General features: G+C 39.7%; 1 protein-coding gene across 3 annotated transcripts in view; it reads left to right on the plus strand.

The window, feature by feature from the left end:
• Positions 1–400: 400 nt before the first annotated feature.
• Positions 401–22,041, plus strand: part of AK3 (adenylate kinase 3) — a 38,017-nt gene continuing 16,376 nt past the window's right edge. Inside the window, exons 1-5 of one of the 3 annotated variants that reach the window (XM_019729907.2) lie at positions 401–716; positions 8,948–9,067; positions 10,075–10,247; positions 11,341–11,459; positions 11,702–12,445. In XM_019729907.2, the coding sequence (XP_019585466.2) occupies positions 566–716; positions 8,948–9,067; positions 10,075–10,247; positions 11,341–11,459; positions 11,702–11,714 (576 nt within the window). In that variant the 5' untranslated portion in view covers positions 401–565 and the 3' untranslated portion in view covers positions 11,715–12,445. Of the gene's footprint in view, positions 717–8,947; positions 9,068–10,074; positions 10,248–11,340; positions 11,460–11,701; positions 12,446–16,611; positions 19,366–22,041 lie in introns of those variants that run through there. The other 2 variants (XM_019729889.2, XM_019729900.2) reach the window with 2 other exon arrangements.

Genomic DNA, 22,041 nt, shown 5'->3' on the forward strand with positions numbered 1-22,041 from the left:
CTCTGGAGAACGGAGGGGCACTGGTGATGGCGAGGGGGGCACAGAGGTTGGGAGGGGCACGGAGGGTGCCGGGTCTATTCCGCTGGGACTGGGCAGGACAGCACCTGGCACGGACAGGACGGGACACTGACAGACCGCCCGGCCCAGTCTGAGGAAGGAGGCGGGGGCAACCAGGGGTCGCCGAGGAGGCCTCGGGGGGCCTCAGGAGGCGGAGAGCAAAGGGGGTGCGGCGGTGCGGCTGACCAGAGCAGGTGGGTGGGAAGGAGGCGCCGCGGGGCGCAGGTGGGCGCGGGGCGGCCCACGGGCACGCAGGGGACAGCAAGGGGGCGCGGCGAGCGGTGGGAAGAAGCGCTCCCGGGAACCGAGGGGCGGGCGCTGAAGCCGGGCAAGGCGCGGGAGGGGCGGCCCCGGTGGCCGTCGCCTCACTTCCGGGAGCGCTTGGGCGCTGCGGCTGCCGCCAGCTCGCAGCGTTGTCAGCCGGCTGGACCGGGGCCGCGGAGCGCGGTGAGCGCGCAGCCAGGCGGAAGCCCAACTGCCCGCGCCTCGCGGGCCTCTCCCTTCGGCGATGGGGGCGTCCGGGCGGCTACTGCGCGCCGTGATCATGGGGGCACCGGGCTCCGGCAAGGGCACCGTGTCGTCGCGCATCACCAAACACTTCGAGCTGAAGCACCTCTCCAGCGGGGATCTGCTCCGAAACAACATACTTCGGGGCACAGGTGGGAGCTTGGGCTGCAGCGGTGCAGTGCTTTGCGGGCGGAGGGCCCAGGGCGGGGAATTCGCGTCCCCGGGATGCGGGTCCTGGGACGTGGGTGCAGCATCTGCTTCCGGCTGCCCAGGGGCGAGACCCCGGGCTGCTAAGCGACTGACTGCTCACCGAAACCTCTGACCTCCGTGGACAGCTTCAGGCGAGTTATTGGGGGAAGGAACTAGGAAGTTAGGACACGTTCGAAGTTCAAAGATGAAAGGAAATCGCTTGGCTTTGAGAGGCATGTCCAGCCCCAGTCGCAGCTGTTCATAGGATTCATTGAGCTGTGGCTTATTCTCCATGTGCCTTTGCGCCTGGAGAATTGTTTGCTTCTTATGTTTTTTCTCCCTACCCCGCTTTTTTGTTGTTGTTGTTGTTAATCTCTATGGGATTTTCTAGTTCTGACCTTTCCCCCGTAATCTGAAGGCCGAGCAGTATTTACTCGTGTTGCAGTCACACAGTTGGCTTAGATCTTGGATATCCCCCCGAGACTTCTTAGACCCGAAGGCTATTCCTGTGCGTGGTTATCTGAAAGATTGTTTTGTTCCTCGTGCCAAATACATTCTTATATCTCAGCACAAAATCCAGTCAACAAACTGTACACTTTACAATGGGTCGATTTTATGTTATGTAAATTATATTTTAAGAAAGTTGTTTTCCAAAAGTCAATATCAGGGTGAGGTTTTTCCTTGTTCTCTGAAGTGTGGGCCTTTATTTTCAAAACTAGAACTCATTATGAAGCTCCTTTTGAAAAATTATAGAAATAGTGCCTGCACAAGATAAAAAAAGGATTGGAAACAGGACGGAAGTACTTAAAATAAAAGTAAAGCCCTCTCTCATGACCTGACTCAATCCCATTCTTCAGAGGGTAACAGTGTCATGTATTTTCCTTTTAGAAATTTTTGTACAAGCTTTACTTATATGTATATGCTTTATTTTATATAATGTGTAATCATACTATAAATGTATTCTGCACCAGTGCGTTTTCACTTTATATCTTGGATATCTTTCCACATGAAAACATAGAAATCCATTTCATTCTTTTAATGTTTGTATAGGTATCTATTTGCTGAATCTGTTATTTAGTTAACTGATTCCCTATTGATAGACATAGGTTATGAATAGGTAGGGTTTTGTTTCAAAATAGTGACATTTAAGTGAAAAAAAGAATCACTCCAGTGTTTTTAGTTTGTCTCTCGGAGTTCTTTGGTTGAGCACCTGGTTTGGTGAATTACTACCTTTATTGTTCTCTTCTGACATTGATCTTTAAAAACAAATTGTAAAGTATTTTGTTTAGACTTCTTCAAAAGTTTAAATTGTTGGGCTCATTTGCTAAGTGTTGATGCAGCATATTGAAGTACGATAGTTAAGTAACAACAAAGAGTCTCCAGTACTGCACCCAGTTGGGGTTAGTTTATCCAAAGTGGATCGGAATAAAGAATTCTAAAGTGATTCTCTGAAAAACAACTCAGCAGTGATATATTACTCTGTGGTAGAGAACACCATCAGTGAAGAGTTAAGGATACCTTACTTTCTGAAAACACAAAACATTAAAAAAATAAATTTAAAACCAATAAATAAACTTGTTTTAAAAATGTACTTTAAAATTAGAAACAATGCACTTTGTCCTTAACATCCCATGACATGCGTGCTGTCCTCTTTGAAGCTTCACAGCATGAAAAGAGAGGCTAGAGGGAGGAGAGGATCATGGGGGAAGATGTTCAGCTTGTCTCAGGCATCTGCTCTTTCTGGAGTCTTTACAGGCAATTTTTTAACAAGGAAAACAGAAAATGTGGTTTAGGGAGGTTTCATGAAATTGTTATTACAGATGTTCTGTATCTCAGGACTAAGAATATATTCTCAATAAATATTTGTGAATGGATGGATGTTTTTCATAGGATCAGAGCCAAAAGAGGTGTAATCGTTTATTTAAAAAACTACTGGTTAATGTTTTTTGATACTAAGAATAAAGTATATTTATTATAAAGAAAGAAAAAATGAGAATATAAAAAAAAGAAAATTAAAATCTAGAGACAATTATAATGAACCCTTTGCTGCTTTTTCTTATATTCTTTTTTTCTCTTTTTTCTCTGTTGCATTTATGTGTCTGCAATTTTGTTATGTTCTAAATTGTTGTTTGGATACCTTTTTTCTTCACTTATTGTCAGCATGTTCACACATCATTAAGTCTTTATATGATATTTCATTTCATCAAGATTGCATAGTTATTAATTTAAACATTTCCTGTTATCAGACATTTATGTTGTTAATCATTCTTTGCTATAATAAGTACTATTATGACTATCTTTGTGCATGAACATTTGGTAACATCTCTGCTTATTTCCTAATGTGGAAGGTCTATAAATATGGTATCATCAAATAGTGTTACAGAAGGATGGCACCAATGTACTCTCCAACAACCATTTCACGATGGTATTTTATAACCCATGGCTGTATTTTATAGCAAAAATTTAAAATCATCCCAGCAGATGTGATTAAAGACACTGAAAACAGGAGGCAACCTGTTGACAGTAGCAAACCTGGAGTAACCATAGACTACCACTGGACCCTGGAGTCAGGAAACTAGAGTTTGAACCTTAGACATTAATTAGTCCTTTCATTTAAAGATGAGGAAATTACATTCAGGAGAGATTAAAGAACTTGTTAAACAATAAATAGCAGTTACTGGGGAACAAGGGTGAAACCCAGGTCACCTTGTGTGCTAATTAAATTACTCTTTCCATTATGTAGTATTTCCCAAGTTGAGATTCATGAGATTATCTTAGGTAGGCAAAATTTTGTCTCAAGTAAAAGTAAAATTCAAATTTAAAAACCAATAAAAAAATTTCAATTGATGTCACAGTGTATTTGAAAAACAACTCTCACACCAAACCTTTCATTTCATGAATATTATAGTTTATTAAATTAAAAAGCTGAGTCACTTTAAAGAAAAGTATATAGTAAATAATAGTTTAGCTGTGGCAGAAATTGTAAGGTTGCCATGTGATTGCCCAGAGTTTGAGAAACTGCACTGCAGCTTGGTGCTTCTCAAAGAAGTGACCCTGGACTGGATGGCTAACTCTTTTGAATCTTACTTGTTTTCATCTGTAAGATGGGGGAGTAGATAATCTTCAAAGTCTCTGTTAGCAGCCGAGATTCTGTATGTCTAATAAAACTTTTATTATGTACACCCGTGCATCGTAAGTCTGCCTAATTAGAATATTGACAGTAGAGCAAATTATTTTTATAATGGCAAAAATTTTATTTATAATAGGCAATACATTTACATGATTTAGGATTTAAAAAAATATAAAAAAAGGATCCTTGCATATGAAAAGATCCTTCCAGAACACATACAATAGTTTACCCATTCTTCCTTCTGTTTTTTTTTCTGTTTTACACAAATGATAGCAAACTGTAGACCCTGTCCTGTACCTTTAACAGTATTACTTTCCATAAAGATTATCCCAGTTCTTTTGTTCTAACAGCTTTATTGAAGTATAATTTACATACCACACAATTTATCCATTTAAGATTTATAATTCAGTGAACTTTATTTAGTATATTCAGAGTTGTGCAACCATCATCACATTCGATTTTAGAACATTTTCATCACCCTCAAAAGAAACCTCATGCCCATTAGCAGTCACCCTCATTCCCACTGCACCCCACCCCATCTGAGCCACTGGCTACCTCAATCTACTTTCTGTCTCTATTGATTTGCCTAGTCTGAACATTTCATGCAAATGGAATCATACAATATGTAGTCTTTGATGTCTGGCACCTTTCACTTAGCATAATGTTTTCAAGGCTCTCCCATGTTGTGGTACGTGTTGGTACTTCATCGCTTTTTATGGCTAAATAATATTCTATTGAGCGGATGTACTACATTTTGTTTATCCATTCATGCGTTGTGGATCTTTGGGTTGTTTCCCACTTTTCTGTTATTTTATGGATGCACTAAATTTTAAAAAACAATTTAAAGAGCATTTTTAAAAGGTGAACCTGATAATAAATACCGTCTCAAAGGAGGTAGGCTTTTGATAGATTTTTTTTTTTTTTTTTAGCAAAATAAGTTAGGTGTTTTAAAATTCCATGGATAGAATCCAGGGGAGACCAGCAAGCTCATTTCTCCATCCATGCATCCATCCATCCATGGTTCCATCAGTCACCTCATGTGTGCCAGGTACTGGAGATACAGAGACAAAAAGTACTCACAATTGGAATGTAGGCATGGTGAGCAGATGGCCGATGGCTGTGGGTATTAGTCTGCTCTGTCGCCGTAACAGAATACCATAGACCAGGTGACTTAAACAACAGAGATTTATTTTCTCATAGTTCGGGAGGCTAGAAATCCAAGATTAAGGTGCTAGCAGAGTTGGTTTCTGGTGTGGTCCTTTCTGGCTTGCAAATGGACAACTCACTTTGTCCTCCTGTGGCCTTTCCTCCACTGCATGCATTCATGGTGTTTCCTCCTCTTGTTATAAAGACACCAGTCAGAATAGATTAAAGTCCCACCTTTATGAACTCATTTAACCTTAATTGCCTCCTTAAAGGCCCTGTCTATAAGTACAGCTACATTGGGTATTATGGCTTCAACGTATGGATTTAGGGTGGGGGACACAATTCAGTCCGTAGTAATCCATAAACAGATAGTTTCAGCAGTGTAGTAAGAGCTCCAATAGAGACAAGTCTGTGACATCATGCAAGTCCAAAGGAGGAACTTTTGGTTGCCTAGGAGGTTGAAGGACACCTCCATGAGGGGCCCTTTCAGATGTGTCTTGAAAGATGAGTAAGAACTTACCAGGTGCCAGAGAGGAGACAGGCTTGTGCAAAGGCTAGGAGGACCCAGAGTACATAGAGCTCCTTGCTGCGGGGTGGGGGTGGGGCATGGTTTGAGGGTTGGGTGAGAATGGTGGGAAGGGAGGTGAGGGGGAGGTAGATGAGGCCAGACCCAGGGTCTTTATATAGTTCTTGAGTTGAGATTCTATCCTGAAGCAGAGTGGGAAGGGGAAGAATACAGACCTGGGGTGGAAACTCCTTCTAGGTGCTTCACTGAAGAGAGGCATTGGGTAATGGTTGGAGGGAAGACCAATGGCCGAGGGAGGTTTTTATTTTCAATGTAATTCTTGTGAAATGTCCCATGCATGAAGGTATTGTAATTTCTATGTATGGTTAAAAGAAGAATAAAATGAACACCAATTTACTCATTACCAGGCAGAAAACTAGTACTTTGGGCGCACTCTTCTGTACCCCCATCCAATCACATCTTCCTACTTCCCAGAGTTAACCACTATGAGAAAGGTTTTTTTTGTTTTGTGTTTTGTTTTTTAAAGCCCTTGACTGGGTATGAAGCTCCCATTTAACTCATTCTCCTTTTTTCTGTAACATGTATCAGTACTTTATAGCTAAATATAATTTTGTATGGATAGACCACATTTTATTTATCCATTCATCACTTCATGGACATTTGAGCATTTCCACTTTTTGTCTACTGTGAATAATGTTGCCATGAACATTCATAGATAAGCTTTTGTGTGGACATATTTTAAAAAATTTTATTTATATGTCTTTTTTATTAGTTTCAGGTGTACAAAACAACATAATGATTAGACATTTACATACCTCACAAAGTGATTAATCCAATAAGTCTATTACCCATCTGCTACTGTACATAGTTATTACAATATTATTGACTATATTTCCTATGCTGTACTTTATATCCCTGTGACTATTTTTTATAGTTGGCGTTCAATATTATTTTATATTAATTTCATGTATACAGTGTATTGGTTAGACATTTATATAATTTATGAAGTGATCCCCCCCAATATGTCTAGTACCCATCTGATACTATACAGTTTTTCCAATATTATTGACTGTATTCCCCATACATACTTTACATTCCCGCGACTATTTTGTAACCACCAGTTTGTACTTCTTAATCCCTTCTCCTTTCTCACCCAGCCCCCCCAACTCCATTCCCATCTAGTAACTATCAGTTTGTTCTTTATGAGTCTGCTTTTGTTTTGTTTGTTTGCATATTTTATTCTTTAGATTCCACATATAAGTGAGATCATATGGTACTTGTCTGACTTATTTCACTTAGCATAATACCCTCTAGGTCCATCCATGTTGTTGCAAATGATTAGATTTCATTCTTTTTCATGGCAGAGTAATATTCCATTGTATATATGTACCACAATTTCTTTATCTGATCATCTGTTGATGGGCATTTTGGCTGTTTCTATATCTTGGCTGTTGTAAATAGTGCTGCCATGAGCATAGGGATGCTTATATCTTTTTGAATTAATGTTTTGGATTTCTTTGGATAAGTACCCAGAAGTGGAATTGTTGGGTCATAAGGTAGTTTTATTTTTAATATTTAGAGGAGCCTCCATACTATTTTCCAAAATGGCTGCTCCAGTTTGCAATTCCACCAGCAGTGCACAAGGATTCCCTTTCTCCACATCCTCGCCAACATTGTTGTTTTTTGATTTATTGACGATGGCCATTCTGATAGGTGTGAGGTGATATCATTGTGGTTTTTATTTGCATTTCTCTGATAATTAGTAATACTGAGCATCATTTTGTATGTCTGTTGGCCATTTGTATGTCCTCTTTGGAGAAATGTCTGTTCAGGTCCTCTGCCCACTTGTTAATTGGATTGTTTGTTTTTTTGGTGTTGAGTTGTATGAGTTTTTAAATAAATTTTGGATATTAACCTCTTTTCAGATGTATCATTGGCGAATATCTTCTCCTATTCAGTAGAATGTCTTTTTGTTTTGTTGATGGTTTCCTTTGCTGTGCAAAAACTTTTACTTTGATGTAGTCCCATTTGTTTACTTTTTCTTTTGTTTCTCTTGACTGAGGAGATATATTACTCTTATTAAAATATTAATAAGAGAAATGTCTAAGAATTTATGGCCTATGTTTTCTTCTAGAAGTTTTATGGTTTTGTGTCTTACATTTAAGTCTTTAATCTGTTTTGAGTTTATTCTTGTATATAGAATAAGAAGGTGTTCCAGTTTCATTGTTTTGCATGTGTCTGTCCAGTTTTCTCAGCACCATTTATTGAATAGAATTACATATCTTTATATGTAAACCGAGGCTGTACACCTGTCAAATGGCAGCCAGCTTTTAGGCAATTAAAGTTTCACGAATTTGACAATTGAGAATCTGCTCTGAAGTCAGTATGGTAATTTATATCAAGAATTTTGAAAACAGCCAATATACTTTGAACCTTTAATCTGACTCCTGGGAATTTATCCATCAGAAGTAATAAAGAAGACATAACTAAATAAAGGAAATAGAAAGAAAAAAAAAGAAAGGTGTTAAAGTCTTTAAAAGCAGCAGTAGGGAAAAACCAATAGTAATTTAAATGTTCAACAGTACTGCTGTGATAGTGTATTTTTATATATCAAATTTGAATATATGTTGATGGAGTGTTATCAAAAATGACTATATAAAAATCACTGAAAAGTATTTACAAAATAATGCTAAATGAGAAAAGAACATGAAACTACATATACACAGATTACAATGGCATTATAATTATGAATGTATGTAAATAATTTGGTAAGAGATGATGAGGAAATTAAAATACTGTTGCATAAGAATGACAGATAGTTGTGGGTAATATTTTTAAATTGTTCACAAATTCTTTTCCAGGGTGTTTTAGTAATGAAAATATAATATGGTCACAGTGCTAATCTGGTCAAAAATTGAGTTGCGACAGCGGTATCAATTTTAGAGGATTACAAAAGCCTCTACAGCACTTAAACTGAGTCACTTAAAAATAATGACTATTTCAAATTCTTATTTAAAAAGAAAATAATTTCAGTAATTCTATATGCTTTTTCTGATAGAGAATTTGGAAAATACAGGAAATTGCAAATATGTTTTAAAAATCACGTAATTCTATCACACAGAGATGGCTGCTGTTAACATACACATTGGTCTGTAGCTTTCCATTATTTCTTGTGTCTATATATTTACATATATATATTTTTACATGATGGAGAATTTGAAATAAGCATAGATTATTTTGTAACCTCTGTTTTTATCACAAAAGTTGATAATGTACATCTTCATATTAGTGTGTTATCCAGAGATCTTTGGGCAACCAGTTTCCTAGGGACCTGGGATGAGATAAAACAAATGTACTTGTTGGTTTGCTTTTTTCCCCTCATTCTGTTGTAGAAATTGGTGTGTTAGCCAAGACTTTTATTGAACAAGGGAAGCTCATCCCAGATGATGTCATGACTCGGCTGGCCTTTCATGAGCTGAAAAATCTCACCCAATATAACTGGCTTTTGGATGGTAAGTGAAGTGTCGCGAGCATTTCAGCTGCCTAAAATGATGAGTGTGGGCAGGAGAATGAGCATTTCATGGGCTACAGACAGACATCATGAATGGTGGGCAGGGAGCCTGAGTTCTGCCACCAACCACCCTGAGACCTTGGGCCAGTCATCTTCTCTGGGCCTGCTTCTTGATTCAAATGGAAAGAGGGAAGTGGACTGCATGATTTCTAAACTCCCTTCAGATGTGGCTTTAGTTCCTTTCCCCTCCTTTGAGAGTATTTTATGAGGAGAGAGGATCACCACAAAAGGAAAAAAGGAAGGCTAGAAGATAACTTGTAATCAGCTGTAAACTTTTGCCAGGCAGAGGTGTAGTGGAATCCTTGAGGATAGGTTGATGTCTAGTTTCTAAAGAGATTGAGGTGGGTATTGTACGGCATAAGCTCCCGTGCTTATGGAAGCTGACAGGTCCCAGGATCTTCAGGGTGGGTTGGTAAGGGGGAGACCCGGAAGAGCGGATGGTGTACTTCCAGTCTGAAGGCCAATAGGCTCGAGACCCAGGAAGAACTGATGTTTCAGTTTGAGTCTGAAGGCAGGAAAAAGCCCACCTCCCAGCCCCAAGGCAGTCAGGCAGGAGAAATAACTTCTTCATTCTGCAGAGGGTCAGCTCTTTTGTTCTATTCAGGCCTCCAATGGATTAGATGAGGCCTCCCTACATTAGGGAGCGCAATCTGCGTTACTCAATCTACTGATTTAAATGTTAAACTCATCCCAAAACACTCTCACACAGACACACCCAAAATAATGTCTGACCAAATATCTGGGCACAGTCAAGTTGACACATGAAATTTCATTCATGTGTCACAAAACATGAATTAACTATCATAGTTGCCCTACAGGTGTGATCAGCCTGCCTGGTGTTACTGCTTTTGTTCAAATTGCTCAACATTAATTAATTCTCTTCTTCCCTCTCTTTCTCCCTTCCTCCCTTCCTTTTCCTTGTTATTTAAAAAATAAAAATTTGTAAAGGTTTCCCAAGGACACTTCCCCAGGCAGAAGCCCTGGACAGAGCTTATCAGATAGATACAGTGATTAACTTGAACGTGCCCTTTGAGGTCATTAAGCAGCGCCTCACTGCTCGTTGGATTCATCCATCCAGTGGCCGAGTCTACAACATCGAATTCAACCCTCCCAAAACTGTGGTGAGTAGTTGTGGTGTGACACAGCCTTCCACAGAGCAGACCATTGTCTCTGAGTCCGCTTGCCCTCACAGACAGAAGTTTTATGACCTTGGAAATCCTGCCTGACCAAAACTCCTGAGGGTATAGTCTCAGATTACTTGGTGTAGTTGACTTGTCTAGTCCACTCAGCTTGTGACTAGGCGTCTCCAGGAGTCACAGGGGTTTGTTATTCCTTCAGAAGCATTTATTGATTTCCTACTCTGTGCCATGGAGTGTGTTAGGAGTTGGGGCCATAGGGATTAGTGATACCTTGGTTTACTCAGGGCTTGCAGTTGAGAGTCCCAGTTTATAGCCAAATCTTTTTGTGTATATATATATATATATATTCGTACATATATTCAACATAAGAATGTCCTGTAGAGAATCACTAAAAAAAAAATTTAGAGCCAAGCAGAGGATATGCCTGGAAATAACATCTCAACAGACTGAGAAAAATGCTTCCTAGAATGGCGGTTCATAGCTTCTCATATGCACTTTGATTAAGGAATATAAGGAAGGTTAAATGAAGGTGGGAGAGAGCAAGGTGGGGATTAGATTACAGGATCGTTAACAAGATTTTGTCCTCCCTTGGGGGTGGTTATTCTTCTGAGGGGTCTGAAAAGATGCTTTACAAAGGTGTGTTAACCTAGATGCACAGAAACAATGGACCGGGTTTGCTTAAGGCAAAGATAAACCTTTTGCTGAAGAAGTTATAGGCCTGTGGCTTGACTACCCACTGTGACCGGCCCAGTGAGGAATTTATGATCAGATCACCCTGTGAGGTTACTTTCCATAGAACCCCTTTTTGTCCACAATATGAAATTATTTAGAGGGGCTGCTACGAAAAACTTTTACTCTAAGGAGCAGGTGACTGACACTGCGGAAATGATCCTGGGGTGTTATGGCTCTGTATTTCATGGTCTGGGTTTCTATTTGATTCTGTTTACTTAAAAGGCCATTTGTGTTTTTGGTGCTTGTGTAGAGAATATACCTGTTTAAAAATCATGTAACTGCTTATACAAAATATCCTTCAAAAATAAGATGTTTGATACCAGCTGGTCTGACTCCCATTTAGGGCATCGATGATCTGACTGGAGAGCCTCTCGTTCAGCGTGAGGATGATAGACCAGAGACGGTTGTCAAGAGGCTGAAAGCTTATGAGGCTCAAACAGAGCCGGTCCTAGAATACTACCGGTGAGTTTGTCACTTTTCAGAACTTCTCATGCATGATGAAGCATAAAGACAGTTTTCGATTATCCATGCCTTACAGCTGAAATGCTAAAACACCAGACGATCCAATGCAAATTGGTTTATAATAAAGGAAATGTATTAGTGCGTGTAACAGAGAAGTCCAGAAGATAGGTTGGGCTTCAGTCACCTCTAGGTTCGATTAGAGTTTTGCCATTCTCTCAACTTCGTGTTGTCTTTGTCCTTAGCCTTCCTGCATAGTTGCAGACAGTTGCCGGGAACACTCCTTTCTTGAAAGGCTGAGGGGTCACCTTTCTCCCAGTGAACAAAAGCCCCAAGCATCACGCAGATTGAACCAACTCGAATAACCACTGAGGTCAGGGAATGTCCTGCACTGTTTTAGGCCTAGGTTACTGCCCATTCGGGAACCAGTCACTAGGATGGGAGGGATTACACTCATTGGTCCACACTTGAAGCTGGGAATGGGTCGGTCTCACCCATACTCTGCTGTCTGGTGTGGGGAGGGCTGGAATGAATGCCAGGGAGGCAAACCTAATAATACCCACTCCCTGTGCCAACAGAGGACACTATTGCACAGAAGACTCACATGGCAACCAATCCTCGGATCATTAATTTGGCTAGTAGTCTTTAAAAGCTTCTATTCTAACATAGTTTTGTCTGCTCCCCAGGGAACTCATGTTCCAAAACAAATATGGGCTCTACACTGAATTAATATCTGACTCAGACGAAGAAACAATCCAATTTCCTTTCCCTCGCCTCACAGAGGATTGATCACAAACCCTTTCCTTTTATTCATTCACTTACTGAAGGATGACTCAGCGTCAACACAACAGTGTTATAGGGTGGCACAGAGATTCTGCAGCCAGGTTGTGTAAGTTCAAATCCCAGATCGCCATTTATGGACTTGGCCTTAACCTGTTTTCTCCTCTATAAAATGGGGGTGTGAATAAAGGGTTGAAAGATTGAGTTAATATGTGTAACTCTAATTGTTTCTGACCCTTTATAATTATCGGTTATTATTCTTATTGTAATAGGATACGTGTGTCGTGAAATCTAAAGCAATAGTCTGCAAACTGTTTTAATAGTTATTTCTGGAGGATGACATTATAAGGGAGTTGGCCATTCACTTTCTACAGTAGCTGTTACTATAATTTTGTATAATGAGCCTGGCTTTGCAGGTTACCAGTGCTGTGGCCCTGGGCAAGGTATTCAAACTGTGTGCCACAAATTTTCCATTTGTACAATCAGAGCAATATTAAGCAGTACCTAGTTTATATGGCTATTAAGGGAATTAAGTGAGAGAATCCATGTAAAGACTCACCACAACAGCCCTGGCACTAGTAAGTCAGTGGTAGCTGCTATGTATTCTGTTGCCGCTGTGCTAGGCTCTTGGTCCACACAGATAATTAGACCCAGTCCCTGTCAAGCCCCAAGAAACTCCCCTTCTATCTGTGGGTAAGGTAGAGAACTGAGTAAACTATATTTATCACAAAATGTACTGTATCAGTCAGGAACCTAATTCACACTAGGCCAAGCAAAAGGGAAATTTACTGGTCATGTAACTACAATGTCTGAAGGTGGATGGATGCTGGATTCAGGTGTTCAATCAGTGTCAGCAGGCCTCATCACTCTCAGCTCCACATTCCTGTGTCGGCTTCGATCTCAGGTGGGCTTTTCCTGTGTGAGCCCCTCAACACTCCAGCTTACCTCCCACCAGTTCAGCAGAAAAGAGAGCTTCTTTGCCAGCAGAAGTCCTGCAGTTGGCACTGATTAGCTCATCCTTGAAGCTGGGAAGTGGGCACAGTCCCACCCGAATCTCCTGGACCCAGTTTCCCCCTCTAAAGGGACTTGTTAAGAAGAAGGGAGAACACATTGTTGGGTTGATAAAAACACTGCAAGGCTATTCATAAAGGTAATCCCCGAATGCAGTGGAAGCAGGGGTTAATTCTGTCAGAATATGGGACGGGAAGTTGGGGACGGCTACAGAGATGAAGTGTGTGACCCGGGTTCCCTATCTTAGAAAATACTCTAGTCTTTCTTGGCTTCTGGTTTTTGCTACCTCTTGGCCATTGTTTGAAGCTTTTCCTTCCAAACTCCTGCACACAGAACTAGGGCTGGACTTAATAAAAAATTCTAAGTGGTATTTGCAACAAAGTCAGCATTGTTGTTTTAAAATGTTGACAGTCACATTGTTGTTTTTAAAACTCTTTCAGCTGTGGGACATTTATAGAGTAATTAGGTCTGTGTTTACAAATGAGATACTCTTCAGAGGACTGATAGTTGAAGCTGGTTCCATTTTATTACACAGAAGTTGAAATAATAACTGTTCGCCCAAGGTACAGCTTAAGGTTTGAATAATACCTGTAGTTGTGCCCTCAGTAATTAACCTACTTGTGACATTGGGTTGATTTTAAAGTGGCTCTTCTAGAGGCTTACAGCTGTTAAGCAGCTTGTTCTCTTGAAAGCATTACAAGACAACTGTGAGTTTAGAAGCAGCAGGGCTTCTAATATGCAGAGAATACTGTATTTGCATAATGTCTCTCCTTAGGAGATACTTCCTACCAAGGAAACAGTGGGAATTAAGTTAGTCTGAATTGTGGCAAATGTCATGAGGTATCAAGAAAGGAATGCTTTTGTCCCAGTGAAACCTCTGAAAATCTAGTGAAAAGGTTGCAGAGGCATGATGGATCCTGTTATTAGAAAGAATAAATCAGAATTTCTCAGTTGCTTTGTCATGCAGGGTGTCATGCGGGGGTCTCTAGTCTCGCTCCCCACATAAGAACGCAGGATATGGAGAGGCCAAAAAAGAACACCCATGGAGCCATAGATAGGGAAGTCATACCACTAGTCTCGCAGGCAGCTGGGTTGGAGACACAGGAAGCAGGAGCCACACTATCCGCAACCTGCCATCCACTCTCTCTCTGCCAACCAACCTCACTTACTGGCTGCAACCCGCCGTGCTAACTGCAAGCCGCTCTTACTAGCTCAGCCACTATCTTCTTGCTAGCCCCCATTTTCTGCTAGTGTAGCCACAGCAGTTATATTAGTGGCCAGTGGCTCACTGGTTACAGCTGATGGCCAACTAGCCACAGCTGATGGCCATTTACTACCTGAGCCAGCACCTTTCCACATGAGGCCAAGAGCCTGGAAACTGCACTCCTGGCTCTGTCCCCACACTCCTCCCCTACAGGGTCTCGCCTCACAATCTACGTGACAAGCGTCTTCCGCGAGTGGCCCTGTGCAAGGAGCCTGGAGGTGAATGCAATATCCTGGACACAGCCAGGGTTTCTCAGGGCACCACCAATACTTCTGGGCACAGCCAGACTTCCTGGACTCAGCCAGGGCTCTCAGGACACTGCCACTCTCTCTGGGCACAGCCAGACTTCCTGGGCTCAGCCAGGGCTCTCAGGGCACTGCCACTCTCTCTGGGCCTCTCAGGGTACCGTGCTGAAACAACAGCGACTCATAGTAAGGTACTTACATATTCTCGATGGCGGCCCGTCAAGCCACAAAAGCAAACATCCACCAGTTCAACTACATGGTGGTACATTCCCAAGCAAACAGTCAAGCGGTCCATTAAATTAGGGATGGAGCCCATTCCCCATAGTCCATAGTCATTCACCAGGGCTGTGAGCCTCACACTGTGTGCCCTCTCCGCAGGGTAAGGACTCCAAGTCCTCCCCAACCTGGGGGTGAGGGCCTCAGCAAGAACTTCCTAGCCCACAGGGCCGCAACGACCTTCGCTTTCTCTGGCCTATGCTGGTTGGGGAACCGTCCACGTCTTCCCACCCCTCCATGGGGGTCCAGCTCTCCAGCAGCTGCTCCTCCTGGTCTTCCTGAGACTGAGTGTTCATACGCACGAACTGCTCCACTGCCCTTTGGAGAGCTTTGGCTGACACCGTACCCTGCTCGCTGAGCCATTTGTCATACAGGGTGTCATGCGGGGTCTCTGGTCCTGCTCCCCACATAAGAACGCAGGATATGGTGAAGCCAAAAAGGAACACCCACGAAGCCATACATAGGAGAGTCATACCACTATATTCTCGCTGGCGGCTGGGTTGGAGACACAGGAAGCAGGAGCCACACTATCCGCAACCTGCCGTCCACTTCTCTGCCAACTCACCTCACTTGCTAACTGCAATAAGCCATGCTAACTGCAATCTGCTCTTGCTAGCTCAGCCGCCATCTTCTTGCTAGCCCCCATTCTTTTCTCCTCTTTCTTCTGCTAGCGTAGCCACAGCAGTTATATTAGTGGCCAATGGCTCACTGGTTACAGCTGATGGCCATCCAATCACAGTTGATGGTCATTTACTACCTGAGCCAGCACCTTTCCACGTGAGGCCGAGAGCCTGGAAACTGCACTCCTGGCTCTGTCACCACATGCTTTTATGCAGCAGTTAAGCCAAGGTGTACGAATGGGTTGGAAGAGGACGGTAAGCGCGAGTAATACCAGAATCTGTGGATGGAATCTGTGTTTGAAAAGCAATCCCAGAATTCCGCTTCTCCTCCCCATTCTACCTCCAGAAAACGGGAGTAAATATGTTAGTTGCTAGTCTGGTGACAAGTGAGACAAATCTGCCTGGGGAGAAGTGGAGAAACACAATAAAAACAATACTTTTTATTCACGTTTTCCCTAAAATTTGGAAGAGCAGCAAAGAGGGAAAAAATAAACCTGGGTGAAAAGAAGGAAGCACAATCAAGTATGAGAAAGCTGTTTTGCAAACGGGTGGTAGACAAAGAAAGCCAAGGGCTGTCATGGTGTCCAGCAGGCCCCCTGTTTGGAAACTTTAGTTCTTGGAGCTGTTTCTTTACATCGCTAATATAAAGGTTTATCGGTACAGTAAGGAAACTTGAACTTTAGAAAGGATTAAATAAACGATTATATGTAAAACACTTAGCACATGCTTAATGAGTGAGAGCTGCTATTCATTTTTAAGTGACCATTTGGTAACCCAGAGAGCACAACTGAAACCAAAATCTAGGTTTTCCAGTGGCCAGGCAAGCGCTTTTCTCTTTTGATCACACAGACCTGTACTGAACTGAGGCCTCCAAGTCCACATTATCACCTTTCAAGAATCACTTTGAAAAAGCTTGTTAGGAAGACTCAGACCTGTGTTTTTTGTTTTGTCACCTTTAGGAAAAAAGGGGTATTGGAAACATTCTCTGGAACAGAAACTAACAAGATCTGGCCCTATGTATATGCTTTCCTGCAAACGAAAGTTCCACAAGTAAACCAGAAAGCATCAGTTACTCCCTGAGAAAAAGTGCGTGTGACCAGTAAGATGAGCAGAAGGTTCTCAGCTGTGCATTTAGAAACTCCGTGTCCTAAGACTCTGAATTATATGACTTCTTTGGAAATTTTATTCGTTTCGTTTCTACTGATTTTATTCTGGAAATTAAGGATGTGCCAAATGAGTCAGATACTAAGATTCATCTTTTGAAATCGTTTAGTATGTTTTATCCAGTTATCTTTTATGGGTGCACAATTCAAAAATATCAGAGATGTCTAATGAAACTTTTGAAAAATCATGTAGAGCATAATTAAAAGACCAATTGTTCAGAAGAGTAAGTGTTTGATAAAGTATCTTTATTTTTATGGAAAAGTAAAAAGCAATTCCAAATCATCTGGGAAAAGTATCTCGTCAAAGGCTTTTGCTTAATTAGACTGATGCCAGAAAGCATCTTTACCACTGTGGTACACAGTTTTGTGAAACACTGTCTATAGAATTCCAGAGGAAAAGCAACTGGATTTAAAGATTAGTTTGAGGATGCAAATTCACTGCTGCCTCTACACTAAGAAATTTCTAAGCTAGCCATATATATATTTTGTTGTTAACATACCCTCAGGTTACTCACAATTTTCAATTTGCTATGAAAATGTATCAATTAGCATGTAGGAAAGTACTAATTTCCTATGATTTGTTTTCTTTTGAAAATACATGTGTACTGAGGAATATGATGTTAGAAATTGACATTATAAGTTCTTGCAAAAGCACTAAGTTGTATTTTCAAAGGAAAATGTAAAGATCTATGTTTTCAGATGTTACTCAGGTTAAAGGATATGCTTTAGGATCTACTTGCCAGTTTCTCTTTTTGATCAAAAGGTATGATCTGCCTTGATCAGTAACATATTAAAGTACACACACACACCACACACACACACACACACACACACACACACACACACACACACACACACAAAGAGAAAATCCATGACACTAGGTAAAGTAAGAATGCTTTGTCATTAGCAAGTAGAAATAGATCAGGTTTGCCTGGGAAAAATTCCTTTGACAAATACAACAATCATAATTAGTCAACAGGAATGGCAATGAAGAGGATTTATATGACAGGTTAAAAAGGACCCGGAAACAAATTGAGTTTGCTGACAGTTTATTCCTAATCAAAAAGTTTACACCTGCTAGCATTTACTGCTATCCTAAGCGTAAAGAACTCTTTTTGGTGACTATAACCTGAGCAGCCATTTTAAAACCAGAATGATTTGATTCCTTAGTGGGGAAACAAGATGCATGCTTATCTACTGTGGCCTGGTAGAAAGTAGGGCAATGTGAAAAGTGGAGAAATCTGACTATATCTTCAATGGCATATTTACTCTTACTTTGCTTGGTGTGAAATCAAATGAAACAAATCCTTGTAAAAGCTGTTAACTGTCTTTGAAATCTGGCCCATTTTATTCTAGGCACTTAAAATACAAATGCCAAGAAGTGGTTGGTATGTATTTTGTGGGAAACGAACGTATATTCCTTTCTTTTGATTGTTTAAAATTCAGTGTTGAGCTTTCAAAGAGGCTTTTAAAAAGGTTTACAGTAAACATTCTATTCTGTACACAACTTTCTATAATGCCTTATTTGAATGTTAGTATTATGTGCTTTCTAAAAATGTGAACTACTAAACTTAAGAATTATCACTAGGTTATCAGGCACACATTAGTATTAAGGTATTGTAATACTGTGCGATTTTAGAACTGTGCATATCACTTTGTCTTTGGTAGTTCACAGGGAGCACTCCATGTCACTTTCCATTCCGCTGCCCTGATGACTGACTTCTGAATTGTCTTAGAATAGTTAACAGTACACAGGCTGGTTTCGTTTTATGCTCTCCTTTATCTCCCACTATGGTACTGCACTCATGCTGGCCTTCTTGACACTTAGGAGACATGGAAATCACAAACAGGTAGAAGAACATGGCTATGAAATTTAAGTCTCTTCTTCCCTGTGACTATTCCCTCCTCACTCCCAAAACACTCAACCCAAAGTTTTGCACATACTTCCATTACTTTGGGAAATGCCTACACTATTATTATTATTATTTTTTTGATTAAAGCAAACGAGAAGAACTTGTTTTACGCTGAGTTAATGTCATAGACAGTTCTGATGATTATCATAGCTGAGGGAGCACAACCTGCTAAAAAAACCCATAATGCTGTAATGCCTACTACTATGATTTATGTGCTACATGAAGTATGTATGAAACTGAATGCCTTGGTTAGAAGCTACTATGCCTTTAATTAAAGGCTAATGAGAACAGTACTTCAATCCATTATCCTATTTTCTGGAGTACCATATTTTGGTACACTTATCGTAAGCAGAGGTGTGAGAAATGGAAATTGGCAGTTAGTACCATCCAGAAATTTTATTTCTCAATTCCATTTGAAATAGATTAAATACTGTGTCAAATTTCTAAACCCCAGCCCCATAGCTACTTTTCCCCCAGCTATTTATAATGGCATTCCAACAAAGTAAAATATTTTGGATACTCAGTTTGTTATAAAACTTACCTATGTTAATTAACAAATCATGGCAATTACAGACCTCAGATTAAATTGTTGTAATACTTGCAACCAACAGCAAAAATAAATTTGTATTCTAAAACATGTTTATAAATTGTGTGTTTTCATTGACAAGAAAATATTCCCAGACACTAGTAATCCAAGATTGTGATTTTGGAAGTTAGTTTAAAAATTTTACAACAGTCAAAATAGTCTAGCTGTGCTTAAAGATTCTGTTAAAAGCCAACGTGCTGTGTCGAGTTCATACCCACTTCACCTTTTTTTTTTTTTTTTTTTTAGTTCACTAATGGTCATGTGTTTTTCTAAATATGTATGTAGCACTGAGTAAAGATTGTACTTTGGAAGGATTTTACCAACGTGTATAAATCAATCTGGTGATAGGTCTTAATTTTACCAAAGGACTCTAAATACCGTGTTTCCCCAAAAATAAGCTGGCCACTCAGCTCTAATGCGTCTTTTGGAGCAAAAATTAATGTAAGACCCAGTATCATATTATATTATACCTGATATTTATAATATTATTATTATTATTTATACCCTGTCTTATATAAGACCTGGTTTTATATTATAGTAAAATAAGACCAGGTCTTATATTAATGTATGCTCCAAAACGCATTAGATCTGATTGTCCGACGGCTAGGTCTTATTTTCAGGGAAACACGGTAAGTGTTTGAAAAGTAAATAGTATGAAGAATCATGCTGTATAAAGAAACAAGTGAAAGATGTGGGAATTTTTATCATTTTCATATTTAGAAAAGATCAAACTCAAGACTAATTCTTTAAGGCTTATGAGAATGGTTTTGACTTATCAGATGGTAAGCAACTCATAGTCAACTTTTATTCATCTTTGTATCCCCCCCCTCCCATTAGCTTACATAGTAAGCAAGCAAATACTCATTAATCAACTTCTCAGACCTGTGAAATAGTACATACGTGTCTGTTACAGATGAAAATGGAGGCATAGAATTTTAGGAACGTATTAAAACTGAAATAAAAAGACTGACCTCAACCCAGACAAGTACATTTGTATCCCACATCAATTTAAGAACTGAAATACATGACTGACTTTGAGAACAGTCAATTGACATCTTTTTATTTTTCTCTGAAAAATGCCCCAAGGTTAACTTTAGGATAACTTTGTCTAAACCCACAATTTTTTCATTCTGTAAGAATCTCTACTTACTAGATTCATGTTCTTTGGGCAGCATATTAATTCACTTTTAAAAGGACAATAGGAATGCTAATCTGAAAGACCCTATTTTCCTAAAGAGTTTAGAGAAGATTATAAGCTCATTTGGCAAAATTTAAGGGCCCACTATGGAATAATTCGATGAAAATGTTACCCATCTTTCTCCTAGAGAATAATTTTAAACCAGTATTATTTCCACTACCATTGATAAAATGACAGAGTTAACAGAGAATAAATGGAGTGAATAGCAATTTTTTAAAATTAAATCTTTTATTAGAATATTAATTTTATCAAATGAAACAAGAATCCTTGATGGATACTTTGACGTCAAAGATGTTTCATTCATCTATTTGGACTTTTCATGGTTTGTATAATTTGTCTAGAGAAAACTGTCCAACCTGAAATATGAATTATCCCTTTGCTTAGTATACTCATTATTTCCTAAGAAACAGAAAAGAGGACATTTCTCTTAATAGGAGTTAGTTCTCAGTACAAAGCAAAATAAAGAGAAATAAAAAAGATGTCAATTTACTGTTCTTAGGACTGAAATACTTGCTAAATATGTAAAAGTTATAGTCTTGAAGTGCAAATTATGGCATCAGTCAGTAGTTCCCAAAATAAACTCAATCACACTTTTACATTGAAAACATAGAACACTTCTCTTTGAAAGTAAAATATATAGTCAAATTTAAATAGCTCTTCAACAATGTCTGTTTTAGAAAACAAAACCAAAACACCCCTTCAGGAATAGTTTGCTCAGTTTGTTGATAATTTCTTTCCTTCCAGTCTAGTCGTTAATACCTCTAATTTAAAGGCAAAATGAAATTCAAAACAATTACGTATAGGTAAAATAATTACCTGGGGCAAAGTTAAGGAATGGAAAGTAATGGTTCAAGCAATACTTCTGTGAAACTGGGGATTTTACTGTGTCCATTCCCTATCTGATAGGAAGGGAAAAATAAGAGCTACTCCAGAAAAGAAAAAGAAAAAGGAAACTTCTGTAACTTTGGTTAAAAAAAAAAAATTACAGGTTGATGAATACTACCATATAAATTAGTCAAACATTTTATTATAGAGTATATCTTTATATCAAAAGCACGAAAGAGTTATTCTGCAAACCAGGAAGATTGTGATCTTACATTAAGTGTGATTCAACAATTCCACACCATTTCTATGGGTACTGAGTGCCTTGTCACCTCAGTTAGTTAAAACAAGATGCAAATGAGGCCACAGTCATAGGTCTGATCACCATATGGGTCCCTTAGCAATATTTGGTTTCTCAAGTTCAGGCATGCATTCCTAATCCCAGTTAGCCATCTTCCAAATATTTGCTACTAGTCTCAACAGGACTGAACAAAAGGCTATACCCAACACAAAGTGCATGTTCCTAAAAGAAGACTAATCCTCAAAAAATAAGGATAGCATAATTAGCACTGTCATCTAATTCCAAATAAAATGAATCATCGTGGCATATTTGAAGTAGTAGTAAAGCTCAGAAGCATTCTATGGTAACTGAGCTATAGAGAGGAATGACAAATGCAGTAAAAACCATCATTACCAATAAGGATCAC

This window comes from Rhinolophus sinicus, linkage group LG04 (assembly GCF_036562045.2).
Source record: "Rhinolophus sinicus isolate RSC01 linkage group LG04, ASM3656204v1, whole genome shotgun sequence".
Taxonomy (NCBI): Eukaryota; Metazoa; Chordata; class Mammalia; order Chiroptera; family Rhinolophidae; genus Rhinolophus; species Rhinolophus sinicus.